Raw genomic sequence first — 24,857 nt, 5'->3', positions numbered from 1 at the left:
ATATATATCTTTGTATATGACAAAGGATGTTAATTCTTTATCAGCTACATGATTTGCAAAGATTTTCTCCCATACTGTGGATTGCCTTTTCACATTCTGAATGAAAAGATACAGGCCCTCCCTGGTGGCTCAGTGGGTTGGAGCGCTACACTGTGAAGCTAAGCTGTGGATGCTTCTGTGCAAGTTCAGTCCTGGCCCAGAGGTGATCCACTTGGCACAGCAGACCTCTCCTGTGTCGCCCCCTGCTCCCCTCAGCAGTGTACTTTGTCTACCCTCCTGTTCTGCTCCCTATTCTGTTTCTGGTGAATCCTCTGGCCTATACTCCATTTCTGTATGCATTAATAAATAAAATCTTAAAAAAAATAAGGCTGCTATGAATATTCATAATCAAGTTATTAAAAGAAGATACACAGAAGTTTTTGACTTTGATGAAATCTAACTTATTCATTTTTTCTTTTGTTCTCTGTGCTTTTAGTACCCTATCCAGTGTCATGAAGCTTATAAAAGTTTTATAAGCTTTTTTAAGAGTTTTTTAAGAGTTTTATAATTCTCACATTTAGGATTTGACCTGTTTGAGTTAGTGTGAGTTAAGGGTCCAAATTCATTCTTTTGTGTGTTGATATCCAGTTTTTTATTGAAAAGATGGTCTTTTACCTATTGAGTGATCGTGACACCCTTGTTGAAAATCACTTGGCTAGATCTACAAGGATTTATTTTTCAACATTTATTGAATTCCATTAGTCTATATGTCTCTCTTTATGCCAGTACCACACAATTTTGATTACTGTTGTTTTGTAGTAATTTTTAAAAATGTGACTTATTTGTTTGGATTTATTTGTTTGGATTTATTTGTTTGTTTGTTTATAAGAGCTGGGGTGTTGGCCAGAGGTACAGGGGGTGATAGCATTCACCAGAGATAGAATGGGGGGCAGAACAGGCAAATCTACTGAAATATACTGCTGAGGGGAGCAGCAGGTGAGACAATAGAGATTTGCTGTGCCATATAAGGGTTAGCTCCCTGGCTAGTGATTGAACTCATGCCACAATAGCATGACAGTGCTGAGACTAAGCCCTGTGCTACTGGTGAGGTCCTGTAGTAAATTCTGAAGTTAGGAAGTGAGTCCTCCCAACTTTGTTTTTCTTAAGATTTTTTAGCCATTCAGCATCTGTCAAGATTTCATATGTAGGCTAGACAAGTTTTTAAAATTTCTTCAAAGAATATCATTTGGATTTTGATAAGAATGGCATTGCATCTGTAGATCACCTTGGGTAGTATTGAAATCTTAACATTATTAAATCTTCCAAATCTTCTTAACATTATTAAATGGGATGTCTCTCCATTTATTTGTGTCTTCTTTAAATTACTTTGGCAACAAAATTGTACTTTTTAATGTGCAAGGCTTTTGCCTCCTTGGTTAAGTTTATTGCTAAGTATCATTCATTTTAATGTATTGTAAATGGAATTTATTGGGATAAGATTCTTTTCAGGTTATTAATTGTTAGTGTTTACAAAATCAGCTGGTCTTGTGTATTGATTTTGTGTCCTCAACTTTGCTAAATTCTTTTATTAGGCAGTACTCTGAGTTTTGAGACATGTAAACCCCACCACTGGCTTATTTTGGCAAAGTTTAAAATTCTTCCAGTTGGTTCATATAACAGTAATTAAAAAGGAAACTTGTGTTACTCTTTATTATGGTGTAACACCTCTGACAACAAATGTGGAGGTTTTTCCAGCTCTGACCAAGCTCCAGCTCTCTGAAGACACCAACCGGGTATCCTATAGTTTAATTCCACTTGGACACTAACTGGCCATAGTTAATGCAGTTTTCGCAGATTAGTTGGTCATGGTCAGTCCCAGTCCCACAAGGTTGTCCCCACTTCAGTTGTCAGTTTCAAGTCTAGTACCCGTGCTTCTAATAGAATATCAATCAGAGACTCCTACAGCTTCCTCCTTGGGTTTGATAATTTGCTAGAACAGGTCACAGAACTCAGGGAACAGTATACAGTCATGCCTAGCTTAACAAGGGGGATACATTGTGAGAAAAGAATCATTAGGCGAATTCATCTTTGTGTGAGTGGCAAAGTGTAATTACATAATGATGGCACTGCCTGCTGCACACCCAAGCTCCATGTTATAGTTTTGGGACTACCATCATATATGGGTTTTATCATTGACTGAAACACCATTAAACATTGCATGACTGTACTTATTGGATTACTGGTTTATTACAAGATGCAACTTAGGACATCCAGGTGGAAGAGGTACATTAAGGTGACTCTTCCATGCCTTCTTCAGGTGTGCCTATGGTGTGCTCCAAACCCTGTCGTTTAGGGGGTTTACTCGAGGTCTTGTTATGTGGACAGATTGATTGAATCTTGTCAATCCACTGTGATTAGCTCAACCTCCAGCCCCTCTCCCCTGCCTGCAGAAAAGTTCCAACCCTCTAGTCACCTGGTTGGTTTCCCTGACAACCAGCCTCCTCCTTTGGCTGTCCAGGAGCCCTTCCAGGAGTCAGTTCATTAATGTACAAAAGGTCTCTTATGCTGAGATTCCCAGAGTTTTAGGAACCTTGTTAGAGACAAAATGTATATTCCCTATTAAATCATAATAGTTCATTTGTTCTAATGGCTGAAGGAGTGTCCCATGGAATGGATTTGCCATCAGCTTCCCAGTCGATGCATAGTGGTTGGTTGTTTCCATTTTGCGGTGACTATGAACACGATTGCCATAGACATATGCCTGCAGGCTTTTGAGTAGACATATGTTTTCATTTATCTTGGGCAAATAGATAGGAGTGAATTTGTTGAATCTTACAGTAAGTGTATGTTTAATTTCCTAAGAAACTGCCACGCTGTCTTCCAAAGTAGTTGAACCACTATGCCTTCTCGCCAGCAACCAGTGAAGGCTCCAGTGCTCTAAATTCTTATCATCAGTTAGTATTAATGTCCACTTTTATTTGCTTGTATGTTTTATTCATCCCAATGGTGTGATATAGTAGTTCATTTCCCTGGGAATGATAGTGATGTGTTTTGTTTCTTCTTGCCATGTGGATACCTTCTTTGGTCAACTGTCTGAACCCTTGCTCATTCATTTTTTTATTGAGTTGTTTTATTAAGTTTTGAGTTGGGAGTTCATGACATAGTTTGGATACAAGTCCTTTGTCATATACTTTCTCCTAAACTATACTTTTTATTCTCTTGACAGTATCTTTTGCAAAACAGTTTTTACCATATGTTTTTTTAAAGGTTTATTTATTTATGCATACAGAACTGGGAATAGGCCAGAGGTGCAGGGGGTGAGAGGACTCAACAGAGACAGAGTGGGGAGCAGAACAGGCAGATCTACTGAAACACACTGTTGAGGGGAGCAGTGGTCGGGTCAGGTGGGGTCTGCTGCACCATGTGGGTCACCTCCCTGGCCAGGGATCAAACTTGTGCTACAGTAGCTTTGATAGCTTCACAGTGCTGTGCTTTAACCCATTGTAACATCAGGGAGGGCCCTTCATCATATTTTTAAAATATTCTTGAGGTTCATCTCTAAATGCAGTTTGAATTTTTCACTCTTTAAAATGCCTGGATTTTCCCCTTAAATTGGAATATCTGATTGCTCAGCGCTGTCATTCCACTCTGTTTTTTATGTCAGTTGCCTGGGCCCTGGAAACATTTGCGCTAAGCGGGGTAGAATAGGCAAAGGATAGTAGTTAACATCTTCTGAAGATCACAAGATTTGGGTTTGAATTCTCACCCTACTCTTTCTGTGTTACCCAGAACTAATTATTCTTTCCACTGAAGCTCAGTTTGTTCCTCTTAAAACAGAGTCAGTAAAATCTCTCCCTCCTGCCTTACCCCAACCCAGGACTGGCCCAAGAAATAAAGCTCAGTGTATGAAAACTGGCTTTGCTGTCTGGTCTGGAAGATTTCAAACTTACTTATTAGCAGAGGGACCATTAAAATTGAATCTTATGCTGATTCTCAGGAGGTAGTACAAGAAAGGGAAGGCTTTCATTTCCTCCTTCTAACCTATTATACCCACCTATTAGATCCTGCAGTCTGCTCATCAGTCTAATCCCCTCATATTAAAAACGACAAGGGGGAACAGACTGGAGAGAGCACATGTGCTCACTCTTCTCAACTCTCCACATCTACTGCCTTGCTAACTCTACTCCCCAGATGTTGAGAGGCGATCACCACGTATTTTAGGTTCTGTGCCAGGCACCTTTCTGAGTATTTCACCTGTGTCAATGCTGGTCACCTGGCCAGTGGTAGTTGTCCCCATTTTATGGGTGAGGAAACTGAAATCCAGTAATTTCCCTCAACTCGTGCCGCTGGGAAGTGGCACAGTCAGCCTGTAGACCCACCTCAGCCTCTATTTTGCTCTCCCCTCTTTCTTCTGCTGCCTCTGTCATAGCTTGTCTGTCTCTCTCCACTCCAGACATACCACCACCCTGTGTGCTTGCTGTTTCCACACCTGGAGTGCTTTCTACCACCTCCAGATCTGCTACTTCTCATCTTTCATGTCCTATTCAGACAGCAGCTAAAGTTACCTTTCCAGTAACTTGCTATCACCCATCTAGTTTTAATTTTCTGCAGGACACAATCCAGTTCAATTTAGAATTCGTCCATTCATTCTTAAGTCTTGTGATTCATTTACTAGTTTTTTATTGATGATCCATATGTGCGAGGCCGTATTCTTGGCCCAAAGGGTAGAGCAATGAACAAAGCAGACCAAAACCAAAATGCTGCTTCCAGAACTTAGTTCTAGAAGGGGAGGCAAACACAATAAAGAAGATAAGCAAAATATATCCTATGTCAGGTAAGTATTATCTTTGGGTTTAATTTTGTAAGGAAGGGAAATAGGAAATATTCCATCAGAGACTTAGATTGTAGATAGGTTGGTCAGGGGAGGCTACCCAAGAAGCTGACATTTAAGCTAATGCTTAAAGGACACGAAGAAGGAGCCACTGGAGATCTGAGAGGGGAAACAGCCTGTGCAAAGGCCCTGAGCCAGGGATGTGTCTGGAACGTTTGAGGACTAGCAAGGAGGCCACTGTGGCTAGAACAGAGTGAGGTGCCGGGAAAAGCAGCAGGTGGTGGGGCAGCCGGGCACTTGGCTTGTGTGCTCAGTGAAGTGGGAGCCATGAGTTTTCAGCAAAGAGCTAAGGAGAGACAGGACCTGACTTGTGTGTTCACAGGCTCCCTCTGGCTGCCCTGGAGAGAACTGACTGGAGGGTGAAGGCAGGAGTGGGGGCCCAAAGCAGGGGCAAATGCACTGTCCCAGGCATGTGATGGGGGTAGGGAGACTGGCCAGGGAGAGAAAGTGGATGCAGTCTGGATAGATTTGGGTGGTGAGGCTGATTTGAGTAGAGCCAAGGACTACTGCACCACTTTTGGTGTGTGTGTTTCCACTAGGTCAACCTGCCTCTGGTCTGGCTGTCCCCCGTGTCATTTCTGAGGGATGAATCATGGTCACTGCTGTGTCCCAGTGCCAGCAACAGGGCTGGCACACCGAGGCACTCAATGGCCAATTGATCTCTGCAATTTTGCTTCCCTTCTCTCTGGAGTATCTGTCTTTAATGTCCTTTGTCTGTACACCTACCCCCATCTGCGCCAGGAATTTCCTTGATGTCCTCTTTCCTTTGACCTCTTCAAGACCATTTCAGCTCCTGACCCCTGTTCCTCCCCATCTGCTTCCTGCAGCTTCGAAGCAGAGAATGGACCCACATCATCACCTGGCCGCAGCCCCCTGGACTCGCAGGCGAGCCCAGGCCTCGTGCTGCATGCTGGGGCAGCCACCAGCCAGCGCCGTGAATCCTTTCTCTACCGCTCGGACAGCGACTATGACATGTCACCCAAGACTATGTCCCGGAACTCATCGGTCACCAGCGAGGCGTGAGCACCTATCCCCTCTCCCTACCTGTCAACCCTTCCAGGCCTGGCCTTATCACAGGCTGCCCTCCCCACAAGGATCGGGTAGGCCCCCATCTCTCCTCGCCAGTGAAGGGTAGCCACTCCTATACCCCTAGCAAGGAGAGTCCCTTTCAGCTTATCTACCCAGTGAGGGGTGAGAACCCACCATATCTCTGCTCGCCACCCAGACACACTTGGCCCTCCTCAGGCCAGCACCCTTCCATGTCCATGTCCATACCCTGCTTGGTCCTGTCCCTGCCAACAACCTTCCCAGAGTGTCCACCTCATCTGAGCCCCCCCTTCCCCAGCAGGCTTCCATAATCTACCCCCTTTATGATGACCGCCTAGGGAGGCATGAGCACCCCCAGACCTACTCGTCCCCTCCCTTCTAATGGGATTCTCTAGGTCTGCCCTCACCCATCTCCTGTCCCCTCCACTGCCCTCCCACACTTCTCTCACCCAGCCCAGTCACTGTAGTGTGTCACTGTGCCTCTCTGTCATGTTCCTTTAGGATCAGCCTTCAGCATGTCTCCACTGGTGAGGTACAAGAGCCCCATTCTTTCATGCTATGGAGCCTCACCCTGCCCACCAGCCTCCCCAGGCCCAGGCCCATCCCCCACAGTATTCACTCTAGAAGCTATTTGTAGGGCATCCCAGTTACAATGCCTCTTCATCTGGAGGCTTGTGGGGGCATCCCACTGTGAGGACCTCTGAACTGGCCCTGTCATTGATTGTAGGCACGCTGAGGACCTCATCGTGACGCCATTTGCCCAGGTGAGGTTCCCTTACCTAAGGAGGAAAAGGCCTCCAACTCTGAAACACACTTGGGGATGGAGGTGCTCTGGGCAGAGCCCTGTCCTCACTGCTGCTCCATATCCCAGGTGCTGGCCAGCCTCCGGAGCGTTCGCAGCAACTTCTCTCTGCTGACCAATGTGCCCATTCCCAGTAACAAGTAAGTCGAGGCTGGGCCCCTATGCCCACAATCATGCGGCACACTTGTATTCAGCTTTCAGTCCTGCTGTGTGACTTCAGATAGCCACTACCTCTCTGAGCCTCTGTTTCGGTGGCTCCTTGAGCCAGTAAGTCATTGAGATTTGAAAGCCTAAGACACAGAAATGCTTATAAAGACTATTCAGGGGTCAGGACACATGGTGGTAAGCCACTCAGCCCTTGGCCCTAATGCCAACTTGCTGGGCAAACAGCGTTCCTGTGGCACCTCTGTTAGAGAGCTGTCATGGGGAGTCCAGGAGATGTCATATAGAAAAGTGCTAGAACATTATCCAGTGCACAGTAGGCACTTACTAAATAGGAACCGTTATTTGGGGCAATGGTGTGGCTAAGAGCTGTTGGTCTCTCTGGGCAAAGCTATTTTTAGAAGGTTCAAGGAATGGGAAGGAGAGCAAAGATGGTCAAGGAAACAGACTTTGGCGAGACAGGACTTTACCATACAGCTGACCAGCTGTGTAATCTCGAATTCACCTCCTTGAGCTTGTTTCCTGATCTGTGAAATGGGTTCTTGAGGGGTTCTGTGAGAGGTCGCAAGCAGACTACATGGCAGTGTGCCTGGGATACAGTGAGTAAGTACTCAGGAAGAGGAAAATTGCCACTATACATGGAGAGGGGGAGACAGATATGTGGGGGACCCAGGCTGACGCTGGAGACCCATTTCTTTGCAGGCGGTCCCCGCTGGGCGGCCCAACCTCTGTCTGCAAGGCCACGCTGTCAGGTAGCTAAGCCCAGGGAGGGCCCTTCTTACTGCCCCAGTGGGGGTCCCTTACCCAGGGTCACTGTCTCACCCCCTTCCCCAGCACCCCACTCACCTGGTGGACCCCCATGACCATGGGTGGGGGGGTTCTGGGGGTCTGCCTGTGGACCCTCTCAGTCATAGCTCGGCTATCCCTTCTTCAGAGGAGACGTGCCAGCAGTTGGCTCGAGAGACACTGGAAGAGCTGGACTGGTGTCTGGAGCAGCTGGAGACCATGCAGACCTACCGCTCAGTTAGCGAGATGGCGTCCCACAAGGTGTGCAGGGGTTGGGGCCTTTGGGGCAGTGCCAGCACCTGTGCAGGGCTGGCGGGGTGGGGCCAGCCAGGGTCAACATGTGGATGCTTATGGACTGGGCCAGTAGAGAATGGGGCAAGTCCATGCATAGGACCCATGTGGCTAGGGGCCAGCCCCTGGGGTGGGCCAACCCTGGGTGCTAGCTTCAGAATGTGTCGTTCCTATAGATTCTTGCAGGGCTGGAGAAGACTGGCATGTGTGTGTGAGCATGTGTGTCCGCTTGTATGTCTGCCTTAGGGACCATTTTTCTTGCGAGGGTTGAGGGGATATGATACGCTTGTGTAGTCTGCAGGTGTATCTGTGGCTTATGCATCTGTGTGGCTATCAATTGTCACCCACACATTTGCAGAATGGGGTGTGGAATCTGAGGGGATCTCTAAGGAATAATGTGCAGATGTTGAACCTGTAGAGCTCGTGTGTGGGTGTGTGCTGTGCATTTGCAGCCACTGATCCAGATGCCAGTCTGTGAGGCCCTGTGTATTTGAGTGACTGTGAGTGCTCACAGGGCTGCAGGAGAGGACGCAGCCCTTACACTGCACAACTGCAGGGGGCGTCATTCAGAGAGCAGGCAGTGCGCACGACACTTCCTTGGGTTGTGCAGCTTGGTGTCAGTCCTTGTGGGGGGATGCTCATCAGGAAATGAGTGTGCAGGTGGAGGTGTGTGCTGGAGGTGCAGGCACCTGTGGATGGAGACTGGTCTGGAAACATGGACATATGGGAGCTATTGTGTCCGAGGGTGCACTGAGCACCTAAGAATGTGACTGTGTCTTGGGGTGTGGATCCACAGTGTGTGTATGTCTGTGCATCTGTGCATCGGAGTGAGCATTCCCTGTGTCCAGAGTCATGTGGGTTTGTGTTTGAAAGTATGTCTATGGGTGTGTGTCTGTAAGTGTATCTAACATCTGGGTGTTGCTCTGTGCTCTAAGAAGGGGTGTGTCTGAAAACATTTGTAACTCTCTATACTCAACTGTTTACCCGTAAATGTGTTGGACATAAGTTTCAGTTGTGACTGTGTGTGAGAGAGAGATTGAGTGTAGCGTTTAGATGTCCGTGTGTTAAGAGCCTAAGCGCATGTCAAGTCTCTGTGTCGATGCCTGTGGGAAGTGTCTCGGGGTGTTTGTGTGTCTGTGGGTGTCTCTTCTCTGTCCATGGAGGGGACATGTCCTCTTGGGGGGTGCCTCCATTCTTATTCCTGGTAGCCCCACTTGGGTCCTGGCTGAGGTCCATGTGCTCTGATGCCCCTTTAACGCCCCCCCACCCCAGCACCACCTGACATCGCATGCAGCCTGCCAGTGCTGCAGTGAGCACGCACACACGCGCACACAGGCACACAGAGCCCGGTGCCTCCTCCCGGGACCCTCACCCTGTCTGCCCACCCATGGGCAGGGGCCCCTGGCCACCTCCAGCCATTGCCGAGGGGGGGCCCCTGAGGGCCAGGGACTGGTGGACCATGTAACCAGCGCTGCTGCCGGGGGCGCGGAGGGGAAGGGAGCCCCCAGCCCTGCTGGGCCGGCCCAGGCCCCTCCGCGGCTCCCCCTTCCACTGCCCACCTGCCCAGCACACACCACCCCCTGCCCCCCCCCCCGCACCCCCAGTGGCTGTTAACCCTAGGAATTCCCAGCTCAGGCTTTGTGTGCAGCAGCCCCGAGCAGGGCTAAGGCTTCAAGATGCCCTTGGTGGATTTCTTCTGCGAGACCTGCTCCAAGCCGTGGCTGGTGGGCTGGTGGGACCAGGTAGGGTAACTTGGGGTAGAGAATGGGCAGGAGACCCAGTGCTGGCCCTCCCACCTTGGACCCTCTAGTCTCTGGTCTGGGCTTGTGCACGTGTGTGGCCTGAAGATGAAGCCATATCGCTGAATCTCTGTGTGGCCCTGGGTTGGGCGTGGAGGCAGCAAGCTGGGAGCGTGTGGCTTTCCCTGGGGTGTGGGTCTCAGTGCATGTACCCCTCAGTGCACACATATGTGTGCAGAGTATGGGCTTAACTAACCGTGTGTTTGTTTGGCTGGGTCATGGTGTGGCCCTGTCTGATTGTGTTGTTGTGTGTTGAACCATGTTTGGGGACCCAGAGCTATGTGATTTTTCTTGGACATGTGACCTCAGTGCCTGTCTTGTTGTGTATGCCTCTTGGTTTGTGTGTCTGAGGCTGCGAGGGCTGTGTACCATGGGAGTCTGTGACTCTGTGGTCCATCTTGTGTGTATATCTCTCTGCACCCAGGGGCTCTGGGCAGCACCGTCAGGAGTGAGTGCCCCGTCCCTCTGTGGGCCACATGGGGTCACCCTCTCTTCTAGTGTCCCTCCTGCCTCTCTAGACAGAGGCTGCTCTTGTTTTGAGGGGCCTTTGGCAGAACTTGGGTGTGGGGAGCTGATGCCCTTTCTCCTCTATGCACAATGTCACAGCAGACGCCTGTGCAAAGTGACATGGGTGGGCCGGGCCAGGCCCCCAAGCCCAGTTTTGGGCATACTTCTTTCACCAGTGCATCTCTCCATCTCTCTGAGGTTGTGGAGAAGGGGACTATGATGAGAACCCCCTCCCCTGGGTGAAGGAACTAGCCTTTCCCACTGCATGTTCTCCCCTGCCCCAGCAAAACCTCTTCTTCACCCAGAGCTTGGATACCATTTCCCTTCCAACCCAGGCTGGGGGTTGGGGGCCAGGACCCTCAGGGAGTAGGGTCTGTGTCCACCAAACCCTGGGTTAGGGGTAGCCCTGGGAAGGCAAGGGTTAAGAGACCTGCTGCCTGCCCCCCTTTCCCCCAGCTCAGCAGCTGGTTGGAGGGGGAGTTGCTAAGGAGACTCCCATCTCCATGGCTACGGGATTCTCCTGATACCCCATTGGCTCCCTGTTAAGCAAGAGCCCCTCCCTTCCACAGGTGCCCCTCTGACTCCTCCTTTGTGGGGAGAAGGAAAGAGCCTGGGGAGGGGAGCCCCTCTTTCCTCAGGCTGGGAGGGGGATGCTGGGTCCCGAGTTCCCAAGCCTACCCCCCCAAAACACACACACACACACATTCTCAGAGCTGGAGGGGGAGGGGCCAATCTCTCCCCTCTAGCAGCCTGCTGGGGCCTCTGTTTATTGACTGCACAGAGAAGTAGGAGGAACTCATGGAGCCTTCAGAAGTTTCTTGGGGGTTTATCTTAGAGTGGGAGTTCCTTCCACCATGACCCCAACATTTTTTTCTTCTTGCCTCCTTCACCTTAGTTCAAAAGGATGCTAAACCGAGAACTCACACACCTGTCAGAGATGAGCAGGTCGGGAAATCAGGTCTCCGAGTACATCTCCACAACATTCCTGGGTGAGTGAGATCAGTACTTGTGTATGTGGTGGGGGTGGAACCCCATCTGGCTGCAGGAGGTTGCCCCAGGCTCTAGGTCCTATTTGCCCAAAAGGTCATTTTTTCTCTAAAGGTCAAAATCATTCCACTCAAGAGATTCCATACTCAGGATGCCCCCAAATTGAACACAGGATCCCTATACTTTAAAATCTCTCCAAGCTAAAAAAAAAACCCTTTCCAAATTCAGTGGGACTCTAATTTCAGTAGAATCTCCAAATTCTCCCATATTCAGGAGGACCCTCCCAGACTCAAAATGACCAAACTCAGTAAGGTTTTCAAACTGAGAAGGAAACTGTCCTTAAGAGCCCATAAAAGACCCCCAAGATAAAAAAACTCTCCCAATTGAGTAGGCTTCCCGCCCCCCAACTTTAAATTCTTGAAGTCAATATAGATTATCAAGTTTAAGAACCTGTAAGGGATTTTCCAAACTCAGGAGAATTTCCTAACTTGGTGGAATCCCTAAACAGAAAAATACCCTCCAATTCATTGGAAACCTGAAGCTCATGGTAACCCCCAACTAATCCTGCCCTCTGAACCTAAAAGCTTTCAAACTGAGAATATACCCCCACTAAACCAAGGGTAATTTCACCCTCACAATTTGTCACCAAACCACAAAGGCCCCACATTTTAGAGACAACCCCCTCCCAAGGTCAGGAGGCGCCTTCAGAGTTTCAAATGCTCCGCCAGTGGGGGTGTGGCATGCCAGGGTTCTGAGAGCCAACCAATGGGTGCACAGTATGCAAATAACTCCCAATAGGCCCTGTCATTGACTAGCAGCCCCAGGTCACAATGGGTGACTCTGGCTGGGCTCTGGAAGCCCTTGAAAGCTGAGGAAAAGGGTTCCTGGGGCTGGCCCCAGGCAGGCTGGTGTCAAGGGGGTGGGGGGCCCATGGAGCCAGAGACCATCCTTCCCTCCCTTTTCCCAGTGCTGTCCACCCCCACCAGCACTCTGGGTCACCATAGGGGTGTCTTCCCTCCCAGAGAAGCTTCCCTGACTAGCCAGGGCAGACAGGGGCTCTACCTAGCCTCCCCAAACCACGTCCTCACTTCCCATGCCACCCCCCTGCCAAACTTGGCAATTGCAGTGGGGCCACCCCACAGCTCTGGGCCAGCCCCAGCATCCCCACTTCAGCCCACCACCTCCCAGAAGAATTCCTACCTTCCCTCTGGTTTCTGTCCTATGAGTAACCTACAGGACACCTGGAAGGGGTCTGACTCCCCAGGTAAGAATCCTTAGGCATGAGGAGGCCATGGGGAGTGAGTGGCACCTCCTTGGGTGCTGACATCAGCCCCTCCTCCATCTTCTTCAGACAAGCAGAATGAAGTGGAGATCCCATCACCCACAATGAAAGATCGGGAAAAACAGCAAGTGTTCCGGCAAAGATCCTCCCAGCAGCCCCCACCCCCTGGGCCACAGTTCCAGCCCATGTCTCAGATTACCGGGGTGAAGAAGCTGATGCACAGCAGCAGCCTGAACGATTCCAGCATCCCCCGATTTGGAGTGAAGACAGACCAAGAAGAGCTCCTGGCCCAAGTGGGTGGGGGGTTCAGCTGGGGCTGGGCTGGAGAGGGTCAGGCACCCCCACCCCCATTCCATCAGGGCTCAAAGAAGTCACTGAGTCAGCCTGAGATGAGGATTCAGGTTTACTTTGTTTATGTGAAGGGGAAAGAGCAATGAAGAAGGGAGGAAAGGAAGGGGCCGAGCAAGGTTGTCTCAGCTAGAGTTGGGGTGTGAGTGGCACCATAGAGATGAGCCTTACTTTCGTTCTTTGGGGGTCACTCATTGGCAGGGGCTGCCCCCAAGATTAATGGTATCACCCCTTTATAGCTCATATAACAAGAACAGTTTTCTGAATAAGGTAGAGCTGGGAGCCTCAATGCAGTCCCAGCAGCAGGGGAAGGGGTGCCAGTGAAGGTGCCCCAGAAGCATCTATTGCAGACCAGACCTGGGTCTGACTACTGACCCTTCTGTCAGAACTGGGAGTGGGCTGCCACCTTGACACTTCCTGCAATGGACAGAATTTATGCCTTGTGTCTTGAGTTAGCCCTGGCAAGTCCTGCTCCTGTTTATTGAGCTCCTGCTATGCACTAGCACTGTTCTGGTTTGTGGAGAGACATGGAAAACCATCTTGTGTCCTGCTCTCGTGGTGGCTTAGCTCAAAGGCTGACCTGTGCTTGGGGTCAGCTGAGCTGGATTCACACCCCAGCTCTGCCACTTGTGAGTTACAGGCTTGTGGGTGACTCATGTGACTACACCTTCCCAATGAGATCATGCGCATTGTGTAGTGCTTGGCACATCATAAGCGCTCGGTAGACAGTTGTACAGTTGCTGTAGTTGCTCTGTTATTTTCCCACCCGGTAGAACCTGAGCGCGAACTCTGTGTTGCCGAGTTGGCTCTCCGCTGGGTGAGCTGTATTGGTGCTGCCTTCAGACCAGAGCTGAACTCTTAAGAAAGAATCTAGAAAGCTCTGGGCCTTGTATCCTTCTGAACTCTGGGCTCCATCTCCACCAGGAACTGGAGAACCTGAACAAGTGGGGCCTGAACATCTTTTGTGTCTCAGATTATGCCGGAGGCCGCTCCCTCAGCTGCATCATGTACACGATATTCCAGGTGGGGTGCTATTCCAGTAGGGCAGGCTGATGGGTCAGGGTGCAAGGGAGGCGGGCAGGAGGGGGCATTGAGGTCAGCAGGGTCACTGCCCCTCCACACATGCCCTCAGGAGCGGGACCTGTTAAAGAAGTTCCGAATCCCAGTGGACACGATGGTGACATACATGTTGACTCTGGAGGACCACTACCATGCTGACGTGGCCTACCACAACAGCCTGCATGCAGCCGACGTTCTGCAGTCCACCCACGTGCTGCTGGCCACACCCGCGCTGGACGTGAGCGCTGCCCAGCCCCTAGCTCCTCAGCCCAATCTGTGTCTCACTCTGTTCCTCCAGCTCCCTAACTGAGACCTCCTGTTCCTCTGGCCCTAGTCTCTGCCCTCCATCTCTCTCTAATCCTTACTTTTCTCTCTTGACCCCTATGGCCTTCTGATCTCTCCCCATCTCTGTCTTACCTCTCTGTCTGTCCCCTCTCTCCCTCCCTCCCTTTCTTATTCCTTCCTCCTCCTCTTTTAAAATCAAAGGGATGTTTATTATAGCTTTATGGGCCTATCTCCTCATAAATAAATCTGTACAGAATTGGGAAGTAGGACCATGATACAGAAGGGGAGATAATGTGGTACTGAGGCTTGGGAGCCAGTACATCCCATCAGACTCAGTAGCCTCCCATTTTCAGGTACGCTGACAAGACTGTTAGGATCTCTATTGTAGGGGCAACAGAACCCTGCTGCAGGAGCTCTCAGAATTCGGGGGAGGGAGGGTTAATGTCAGCTTCAGCCTGTGACCCAGGTCCCAAAAGTCCAACTTCAGGTTCTCACCTGATGCGTAAGAACCCATCCAAGGCCCATTCAGCTCACGCCTGATGGGCATTTTCAGGGAGTAGAGTGGATTCCTGAGGGAGATGTCTGGAATAAGTCTCATAAATCTTTCAGAGACGAGTCTATGCCAGCTCGCCCAGGATCTTCCAGCACCACAAACTTGATCCCTGTCAGTTTCTGGAAGCAGTGCAGGGCGTGAATGCTTCTGTCTTCAGCATCTCAGTGCCTGAGGGCCCTGGTGGGGAGACAGCCCTCCCCCATCTTCCTAAGCTCTGTTCCACTCTATCTCCCCTCTGGGCCCCCAGGCTGTGTTCACTGATTTGGAGATTCTCGCGGCCCTCTTTGCCGCTGCCATTCACGACGTGGACCACCCTGGTGTCTCCAACCAGTTCCTCATCAACACCAGTGAGTGGTCCTCCAGGGGTTGGGGGTCCCACAGCACCCCTCCCTACAGGCGCTGGGGATGGGTGGGTGAGACCGCCACCTCCCCTGATGCCTGCCCTGCCTTGGGCCTCAGATTCTGAGCTGGCGCTCATGTACAACGACGAGTCCGTGCTGGAGAACCACCACCTGGCTGTGGGCTTCAAGCTGCTGCAGGAGGACAACTGCGACATCTTCCAGAATCTCAGCAAGCGCCAGCGGCAGAGCCTGCGCAAGATGGTCATTGATATGGTGAGCTGGAGACGGGGGACAGAGGAGGAGAGGTGGGAGGGCCTTTGGGGAGCACAGATCCGAGACCAGTGGCTCTTTTGGAGGTGGGTATGACCCCACAGCCTCTGGCTTGGTCGGGGTAGGTTGCGGGGCGTGAAAAGTTCAGAATCCTGGTGGGTGGGTATAGAGAGCAGAACCCCAGCGGCCCCAGTGACACACCCCTTGCCCACAGGTGCTGGCCACGGACATGTCCAAGCACATGACCCTCCTGGCTGACCTGAAGACCATGGTGGAGACCAAGAAAGTGACCAGCTCAGGGGTTCTCCTGCTGGACAACTACTCTGACCGCATCCAGGTGACCCCCACACAACCCTTCCTGCCCCTTCAGCTTCGGGGTACACTCCTTCCTCAGCCTGCAGCTCCTTGTTATCCATCTTCCTGTCTCTTTTTCTCTTTTCTCTCCATCTTTGCCTTCCAACCTCCATCTCTCTCCATATCAACTCCTGCTCATCTCCTACCCCCACCATCTCCTTCCCTTCTCTCCCCCACACCTAGCTCCCTACACCTCCCTCTCCCTAACTTCTCTTGTTCCCCCTCCTAACATTTGCTCATCCACCCCCTCCCACTTCTTCCCTCCCCCCATTCATCTCCTTTTTTTCTTTCTGTACTCCATCTCCTTCACACCTTTTCCCTCACTTCACCCCAAGGAAGGGGAGGTAAAGAAGCCTGAACCCTCAGACTGGGATTGGGACATGGCCTCTGAAGGTCCCCACCTACACAGGTCCTGCGGAACATGGTTCACTGTGCAGACCTCAGCAACCCCACCAAGCCGCTGGAGCTGTACCGCCAATGGACGGACCGCATCATGGCTGAGTTCTTCCAGCAAGGTGACCGCGAACGAGAGCGGGGCATGGAGATCAGCCCCATGTGTGACAAGCACACAGCCTCTGTGGAGAAGTCTCAGGTACAAGTTCACATCAGCCACTGGAAGGGATCAGGGTGGGTCTCTTCCCGCCATGCTGGCTAGGTCATGGCCAGCCCCTCACATGGTCAAGTTTTTGTTTGTTTTCCATTTTGATGGGAAATGTCTCCACTGAGCAGCTGAACTAAAGCCTCTCAGGTGGGTGGTAAGTCTACCTGTAATCATACAACTCTAGCTTATTTTCAGCAACCACCATTGCATCAGTAATACTGTCCTGACTCTTAGTTATAAACCTTATGCAGATTCCCAGTTTCCCTATAATCTTGCTACTTAAATTGCCCCTGATTGTTGGTAAACTTTGAAATGAGATGAAATGACTCATCTTCATCGTGTGCCACTTTAATAGAGAGACAGGAACACAATCTCTCTCTTTTTTTTTTTTTTAAAGATTTATTTATTTATGCATACAGAACTGGGGTACAGGCCAGAGGTACAGGAGTGGTGAGATGATTCACCAGAGACAGAGAGGGGAGCAGAACAGGCAGATCGACAAAGTACTCCACTGAGGGGAGCAGCGGGTAGGTCAGGAGAGGTCTGCCACACAATGTGGGTCACTTCCCTAGCTGGGGATCGAATTCACATTGAAATGGCTGCAGCAAGCTTCACAGTGCTGTGCCTCAACCCTTTGCACCACCAGGGAGGACCCAGGAACACAGTCTCCTAAAAGAGGCTAAAATGTGAATATGAGCTTCTGTCCTTACTTCTGGACTCCTCCCTGTTGATGTCCACCCTTCCCGCTCATTGTATATGCCTTTCCACACCAGGGCTGTCCAGCCTGGGCACCGTTGACACTGGGAAACACAGCATTCTTCAGGATAGGAACCATCCTGTGCATTAGGGAACTGAGCAACATCCCTGGCTTTTACCCACAAGCTGCCAGGAGAACACTTTCCTCCAGCAACTTCCAAATGTCGCCTGGGCATACAAAATAAGCCCCACCTCCACTCCATGGTGAAAACCAATTGTATCAGCTTTACTATCTACTTATGTTCATAGACAATCTCATAGCAATAATTTGTGGGCTTAGTTTTGGCTTAAAGCACCACATTATGAAGCTCTCCGAAGCCACTGAAGCACGAGCTTGATCCCTGGCCAGGCAGCTGACCCAGATGGTGTGGCAGACCTCTCCTGACCCGCCCACTGCTCCCCTCAGCAGTGTACTTCGTGGATCTGCCTGTTCTGCTCCCTATTCTATCTCTGGTGAATCCTCTCACCCACCACACCTCTGGCCTGTACCCCAGTTCTGTATGCATAAATAAATAAATCTTTTTTAAAAGTTTGAAAAAATATATACATTGTATGAATTTATACCTATTTTTATACAGCTTGCCTTTTTTTTTTTAAGATTTATTTTTATTTATACATACAAGAACTGGGATGTAGGCCAGAGGTGTGGGGTTGTGGTGAAAGGGATCACCAGAGACAGAGTGGGGAGCAGAACTGGCAGAGATACTGAAATACACTGCTGAGGGGAGCAGCAGGTGAGATAGGAGAGGTCTGCTGGGCCATGTGGGTCAGCTCCCTGGCCAGGAATTGAACTTGTGCTGCAGTGGCTAGGTGCTAAGACTTAGCCTCTTATACAACCAGGGAGGCCTCTGAGGCATGGGTCATCTATTGTCAGTTTTGCTTCTGATGGTCAAAGATGCCATCAAAACTCCAGCATTTCTAACTGCATTGCAGGGAGGAAAGGCCTCTGTTGGCTAAGGTAGTCCCCTCCCAACTATGTCCTCTCTACACATGGTTACATGGCCACCTTGTCTTTGCAGGGGAGGTTGGGAAATACAGTTTTCAGCTGGATATGTGGCCTCCCACCAGAAAAATTAAGCTCATCAGTAAGGAGAGGAGATGTATCAGATCGTTAGCCAGTAGTCTGCCATGAAATTATTTCTAGTTTCTCTTTGATGCAAAAAATAAATGCTTATACTAAATATTTGGAGTGTACCAAAACTTCTAATCCCCTATTTATAAAGTCAGATGGCACTCAACAACTGGGTCTGATCTGGGAAATGCTTCTCTGGGCAATTTCATTGTGTGGTAGAGTAAGGATGTAGACTTGGCAGGTAGGACCTGAGGCATGGTCCTCGAATATTTGGTTAGTCGTGAAAATGCCATTATGCAACATGTGATTGTATGAGGGTGTTTCTAGTTTCTGTTTACAACTTGTATGTGATTTTTTTTTTTAAGATTTATTTATTTATTCATACAGAACTGGGGTACAGGCCAGAGATGCGGAGGGTGAGAGGATTCACCAGGAACAGAGTGGGGAGCAGAACAGGCAGATCAACAAAGTACACTGCTGAGGGGAGCAGCGGGCGGGTCAGGAGAGGTCTGCCGAGCCATGTGGATCTCCTCCCTGGCAGGCGGGATGGAATTCATGTGGAATTGGCTTAAGCTTCTTAGTGCAGTGCCTTAACCCGCTGCGCCACCAGGGAGGGCCCTGTATGTGATTTTTAAAAAAGATTTATTTATTTATGCATACAAGAACTGGGGAGTGACAGAATTCACTGGATCAGGAGAGGTCTGCTGCACCATCGGGGTCACCCACCCTGGCCAGGATTGAACTCATGCTGTCCTGGCTGGCGATAGCTTAATTTAGTGCTTTCTTTAGCCATTGTTCCACTAGGGTGGGCCCTCATGTGATTTTCTTTCTTTTTTTTTTTAAAGATTTATTTATGCATACAGAACTGGGGTACAGGCCAGAGGTGCAGGGGCAGTGCGAGGATTCACCAGAGGCAGAGTGGGGAGCAGAACAGGCAGATCAACGAAGCACACTGCTGAGGGGAGCAGCGGGCGGGCCAGGAGAGGTCTGCCGCACCATGTGGGTCACCTCCTGGGCGGGGGTTGAACTCACACTGAAGCAGTGCTGAGTGGTGTGTCCTAACCCGCAGCGCCACCAGGGAGGGCCCTCTAGTGGTCTTCTTAAGAAAGAATTTTTCCATAGTGGACATGAAGAAGCAAGATTGCTGGGTCAAATGGCATCAGCACTTTATTCCTTAGATCCCTCAGCAACGGCACGAGCAGGCCCTGGGTTTATACCTTCTTCCTCTCCTTAGGTGGGTTTCATCGACTATATTGTACACCCGCTATGGGAGACCTGGGCCGACCTGGTTCACCCAGATGCCCAGGAGATCCTGGACACACTGGAAGACAACCGGGACTGGTACTACAGCGCCATTCGGCAGAGCCCATCACCGCCACCTGAGCAGGAGCCAGGCCACCCACAGCTGCCCGATAAGTTCCAGTTTGAGCTGACACTAGAAGAAGAAGAGGAGGAAGAGGCCTCTGCTGTCCCAGGAGCATTAGAAACACAAGAACTGCCCTCGGCCCAGGCTGCAGCCCCAGCCGAGGCACCCTTCACAGCTGAGGCCCATGGCCAGGACATGCCCACGGAGGCGGAGGGAGAGGAAGCGTGCCTGACACAGCCGGCTGTCTTAGCAGGCCGTGTGGCTATGGGCCAGGAGGGGTTCACGTGCCCAGATGTGTCCATGGAAGTAGTAGGCTGCAACAGCCCCCCTGCCTTGTCTCCAGAGAGCACCCCTCTGCCTGCCTTGAGGACCCCATCCCCTCCAGAGGAGGCCCCGGGCCTCCTGGGCCTCCCCTCTATGGTGGCCGAGGTGGGGGCCCAGAAAGAGCACCTGGCTGCCAAGAGGGCATGCTGTGCCTGCCCGGGGGCTTCTGCCCAGGACCCACCCCCTCTCCCAGCTCCTGGCGGCGGGGGGTCTGCTGGAGGCCCTACCTGAGCCCCAGCCCTAACACCCTATCGCCCTCCCTGACACCTTTCACCGCCATCACCCCAAAACCACCTCCTCTACTGCCTCAAAGACTCTTGGGCCTCCTGAGAAAAAAGAAAACAGAAAAGTGGGGTTTTTTCTCTTTTCTTTTTTTCCCCTTTTCCTCCACCCCCATCCTTGGGGCCTCTTTTTGGAGGTGGGGGCTGGGGAATGAGGGACTGAGGTCCTGGAAGGGATTTTATTTTTTGAATTTTAATTGTTACATTTTTAGAAAAAGAAAAAAAAAGAAAAAAATACCAGGATGAAACACAGCAACTGTAGATGCTCCTGTTCCCTGCCCCCTGCCCACCGCCCACCCCCTCCCTGAGTTCTGTCTTCCGGCCTCTTGGCTCTTGCCTGGGTCTAAGCAGACTTTTCTTCTGCGTTTGGGAGGGTCGCTAGAACACAGCCAGGAATAGCCATTCTGGGTGGGGCTGGGGGGTGGTCATTGCAGGAGGCCCCAGCTCCGGCCCTTCTCAGGCAAGCTGTCCCCCCAAGTCTTCCGCCTCATTTTGCACAAACCCGGCAATACTGACTTGGTCGGGCAGGGGGAGCTGTGCACTTTAGGGTGCAGGGGGGTGTTAAAGGCACACTGACACCACCTGCCTTGGGTCTGAGGAGGGCCTGCTTCCGCCCTTGCTTGCCACGCCCTTCTTCAACTTGGGTTCTGTTTGAATTTTCTCCGTTTTGGTGTTGGGGGGGCAGCTCCATGGTGCACCCCTCCTTCCAGCTGCTTCTCCTTTTGTTTTTGCCTTAATGATTCCCATGGCCATAGGAGAAGGGGTCGCAGTGACTCCCCCCTGCACCTGGGGTGAGGTGGGGCCAGGCCCAGAACCCCCCATCTTGGGAACGTTCCCTCTACCCCAGCATCCTCCTGCCCCCCTCCCAGACCCTGTGCCCTAGGAGGAAGCAATAACGTGTATCCCCACACCCCCTTTCTGGGCAGCCCTTCCTTCCCACCCTGGCACCAAAGTCATTTTCTTATGTCCCCATCTCGTCGAGCCTCTCCCTCTCTCCCCAACCATTCCCTGAGCAATATGACAGACAGATGCAAGGCCATTTCTCTCCAAATCATGGGGGGGGGGGGGACTGTTTGGAAGAAAAGGCCCCCTCTTCCCTCCCTACACTCCTTGGCTGCCCCGTTCTGCAAGCAGGCAGGGCAGGGTGTCTCATCGCCCTCCCCTCCAATTCTGAGCACATGGTACTGTAGCCCCTGCCCCCACTGCCCTCAACCTTCCATTTGTCTGTCCATCCAGTGGGGTGTACCACCTACTTCCACCCCCTTGATGCTGTACAGGGTTCATTTTTGTAGCAAAAGTAGTTTTTGTCCCAGCCGGTGACCGGAATGGGCTTTTTGTTTTGTTTTGTTTTCTTTCTTTCTTTCTTTCTTTTTTTTTTTTTTTTTTTTTGTATATACTGTAAGGTTGGTTTGTAAATTATTCTAGAGGCAAAAAGGGAAAATAAACTTGCCCTTCCCTGACTGACATAGTCAAGGAAGGGAGAGGAGGGGGTCTCCCAGAGGGAGAGTCTCCGATTCTGCTGTATTATACAAATTGTACCATAGACCCCACACACACACACCAGTGGGTGGACTCTGCCGCTGCCTGATGGGAAGCCTTGTGTCATAGTGAGGCAGGGAGGGCTGGGCGCAGCCTGCCCCTCCCCCTCCCGCAGGGCTGGGTGGGACTGATCAGAGGGGACCTCACTGCCATCAGGACTCCTCTCCCTGGGGGTGGGGGTGTAGGTGGGGCATAGGACCCCCGTGAGCTGTTTGTGTGTTGTCCACTTTGATGACTAACCAGTCGGTCTGTTGATCGATAATCAATCCTTCAATCCTGTCTCCAATTAAACTGAGGCTTTCACCGATCTCCTGGCTATTGTGACTTCCTTTGTCACTCTGCTTCTGAAGGTGCTTCTCTCCTGCAGTGTCTGCTTAGGGTGGGGTGGGGTGGGGATAAAGGCGGCTTCTGTTCCTACTTGCTCCCAGAGTGAGTAGAACTTGGGTGCGGAGAGCTTGGCAGGAGGCAGCCCCCAGGCTTCACTCAAGTCTAGCACAGGAAATACAGGTTGTGAAGTAGAGGTTCAGATCACACGTTCTTAACAGGCTCACAGACCCAGGGAGGCCTCATTTCTCCCACCTGGAACATACTGACAAAACTCCTGGGTGCTGCTAGAACCTGCAAGTCACTCAGGAGAACTCAAAATTAATTGACAACACCTGCACCATCTGACTCCCAGGTCATCATCTAAGGTTTTGTGTCAAATGCTGAAGTGCAGACCTTAAACTTGACGAACAGGCATAAGGGAACTCAAACCTGTAGGTTCCACGAATGGAGTTGTCCTCACTTGGCATTAAAACAACCAAGAAAATGAACCTGCATGTCTTAAAGGCAGGATTCAGTGTCGTTTCTAGCAAGGAAGTTTACGATGGCATCAAGCAAGCTGAAGGCCTTTTTCTGACAGGTTTATTAACAAGGTGAATGAATCTCAAATATTTTAAACAATCCACATTTTTTAGCACGATCAATTCCACTAATTTATCAGGCTAATTAACAAGGCTTTGGTTCCACCAATAAAATGTTTCTGACATCCATTGTGCTAATGAGCAGTGGATAAAGACTTGGTTACAAAGTGTTTGGGATAAGGGTTTTAGATTAGAATACCGGCTGCCTCTAGAGTGCAATAAACTAACACAGACACTCTTACACGCAGTGCTTAAAGTGATTGAGCACAGTGGGTTGTGTAGATGTATAAACTCCCAAGCATGTGTGCTCTGAAGCAATGAGGTAAGCTTCCTTGGATCAGCGATAAGAATGTTCTACTGTGCTGTACAACGCAGTATCCACTCACCACGTGTGGCTTTTTAAGCACCTTGGGATGTGTCTAGAACAACAGAGGGGTCATAGTTTAAATTTTCCTTCACATTAAGTAGCCACGTGTAGCCAGTGGCTGCTATATCCACCGCTATGTTCTAGAACATAAGTGACAAAATGAATGTTGAGGATTTAGCGCAAAGGATTGCCTGCTTGACTGCGGCATAGTGGATAATCTGACCCAGAGGAGTGGGGGCCAATCTGGATCCAGAGGGGAGAAGCAATATTGGAAAATGAGGTAGAAGTTTCCAGGGAACTTGAACTTTGTGTAAGAAGCAAAAGGGAGACACAGACCTATTCCTGAGGGTGTTTTAAAGGAAGTCTGAGTTGGGGAAAGGCTGTTGGGCTGGGGGTCAGGAGGTGACAGACTGTAGGGGGTGACTGAGTGGTCCTGGGTGAGCCTTTTTGCTCTGGGACTCAAGTTTAGAAGGGCAAGCATGATGACCCCAAAGCCTCCTGTGTTGGGACAGGGTGGCAGGCCGAAAATGTGGGTCAGAGAGCAGAGGTGGCATCTGACCATCAGCTGGCTCTTTAAAATTCTCACAGTAGGGAGTTCATCTTCAGGTAAAAGTGACCGAGGGCACAACACAAGCCTTGTAATCTGATCAGGGTAGGGGGACCTGGGATGGGGTAGAGTAGGTTCATTCTCTGAAACCACCACCAGCCACTTGGAAGTTATGTGGTCCTGGGCAAATGGCTTCTCTCCCAGACTGAATTTAGAGAGCTGTGCCCTGAGCTAAACACTTTAGACTTAGTATCTTATCAACTCTCCAGGGATTCCTGAGATTTGTACTATGGTACATTTTGCAGGTGAGGAAAGTGAGACCAAGAAGTGATCTCAGTATTGGGAAAATTCAGAGAAATAATGTCTGTTCTACCATGATCGTTGCCTGGATACTTTTATGTTATCACTACTTTATTTCACATGTAAAAAATCTTGAGATGTGGATGTTTGCCCTTGTTCATCGCACAAAAAAATATAAAAAACATTTCAATTGGCAAATAATGAAAAAACAGCCCATTCTCGGGTGGGTAAGCAGTCAGACCTTGTCAGTGCTGGTGGAAATTGGCACATCCAGCTTTCCTGGAGTGCTCTAAGTTTAACCAAAGATAGGACAACAGCACATGCATTTTGACCCAGCTATTGAGGTTTTAAAAATACTGATCCTAATAAAACAATTGAAAAAAAAAACTAAAAGTGCTGATTACAAAATGCCCACCTAGTGTTGGTAAGCATAGTGAAGAATTACTAAGAACCCAGATTTCCAATAACAGGGTCATAAAATTAAGCATTACCCACAAGACAGATTAGTATACAGCCATTGAGAATGAGTTGGGCCTACATTTATTGAGATGACAAGTTTTTCAAATATGTTCAGTGAAAAGAGTATGTTTCAAAGCGTTCTGCTTTTCAGGATTCTACTAAGAATTATGTGCAAAATATTAATAATTCTCCAGTAGCAGATTTGTGTTTTCTGTTGAGTAGCCTTTGATATTTTCTGAAAGTCTGCAGTGAGGATGAATTATTACATTTATAACCAAGGAGAAAGTTACTTTATAGTTTGGAGAAAGGAGCCTGCATTTGAGATTGGGGAGGCACAAAAACATGCAGATAAATAAGCATAGACTCTGTATTCAGCTTGCCTACATCTGGTTCCGACTTAGACAATTAATGACTGGGGTGGTGTGAAAAGGTGACATACTCGCTTTCTGCCTCCGTTTCCCTCGCTGTAATGTTCAAACAAAAAAATCTGTGATGTTTACCCAGCATCAGTAAGTGCCAGGCATTGATTTACGTGAAGTACTGCACTTTATTCTCACAACAGCTCTAAAAAGCTGGTACTAGTGTAAAGTGGGTCAT

At 50.0% G+C, this 24,857-nt stretch overlaps 1 protein-coding gene across 3 annotated transcripts in view; it reads left to right on the top strand.

Moving 5' to 3' along the window:
* PDE4A (phosphodiesterase 4A, cAMP-specific) overlaps positions 1 to 21,983 on the top strand; it is a 34,895-nt gene extending 12,912 nt beyond the window's left edge. For 2 of the 3 annotated variants that reach the window (XM_004688739.2, XM_012729773.1), the window contains exons 2-15: positions 5,698 to 5,889; positions 6,645 to 6,681; positions 6,789 to 6,859; positions 7,584 to 7,633; positions 7,816 to 7,928; positions 11,160 to 11,253; positions 12,603 to 12,826; positions 13,806 to 13,904; positions 14,014 to 14,178; positions 15,026 to 15,125; positions 15,238 to 15,392; positions 15,604 to 15,726; positions 16,153 to 16,335; positions 19,407 to 21,983. In XM_004688739.2, coding sequence (XP_004688796.1) covers positions 5,698 to 5,889; positions 6,645 to 6,681; positions 6,789 to 6,859; positions 7,584 to 7,633; positions 7,816 to 7,928; positions 11,160 to 11,253; positions 12,603 to 12,826; positions 13,806 to 13,904; positions 14,014 to 14,178; positions 15,026 to 15,125; positions 15,238 to 15,392; positions 15,604 to 15,726; positions 16,153 to 16,335; positions 19,407 to 20,093 — 2,293 coding nt within the window. In that variant the 3' untranslated portion in view covers positions 20,094 to 21,983. Of the gene's footprint in view, positions 1 to 5,697; positions 5,890 to 6,644; positions 6,682 to 6,788; positions 6,860 to 7,583; positions 7,634 to 7,815; positions 7,929 to 9,278; positions 9,701 to 11,159; positions 11,254 to 12,602; positions 12,827 to 13,805; positions 13,905 to 14,013; positions 14,179 to 15,025; positions 15,126 to 15,237; positions 15,393 to 15,603; positions 15,727 to 16,152; positions 16,336 to 19,406 lie in introns of those variants that run through there. The other variant, XM_012729774.1, reaches the window with a different exon arrangement.
* Positions 21,984 to 24,857: the final 2,874 nt, after the last annotated feature.

The sequence above is a fragment of the Condylura cristata genome, unplaced genomic scaffold, assembly GCF_000260355.1.
Source record: "Condylura cristata isolate star-nosed mole 26May11 unplaced genomic scaffold, ConCri1.0 scaffold00025, whole genome shotgun sequence".
NCBI lineage: Eukaryota > Metazoa > Chordata > Mammalia > Eulipotyphla > Talpidae > Condylura > Condylura cristata.
Note: the sequence above shows the minus strand (reverse complement) of the source record. Positions and strands in the feature narration are given on the sequence as shown.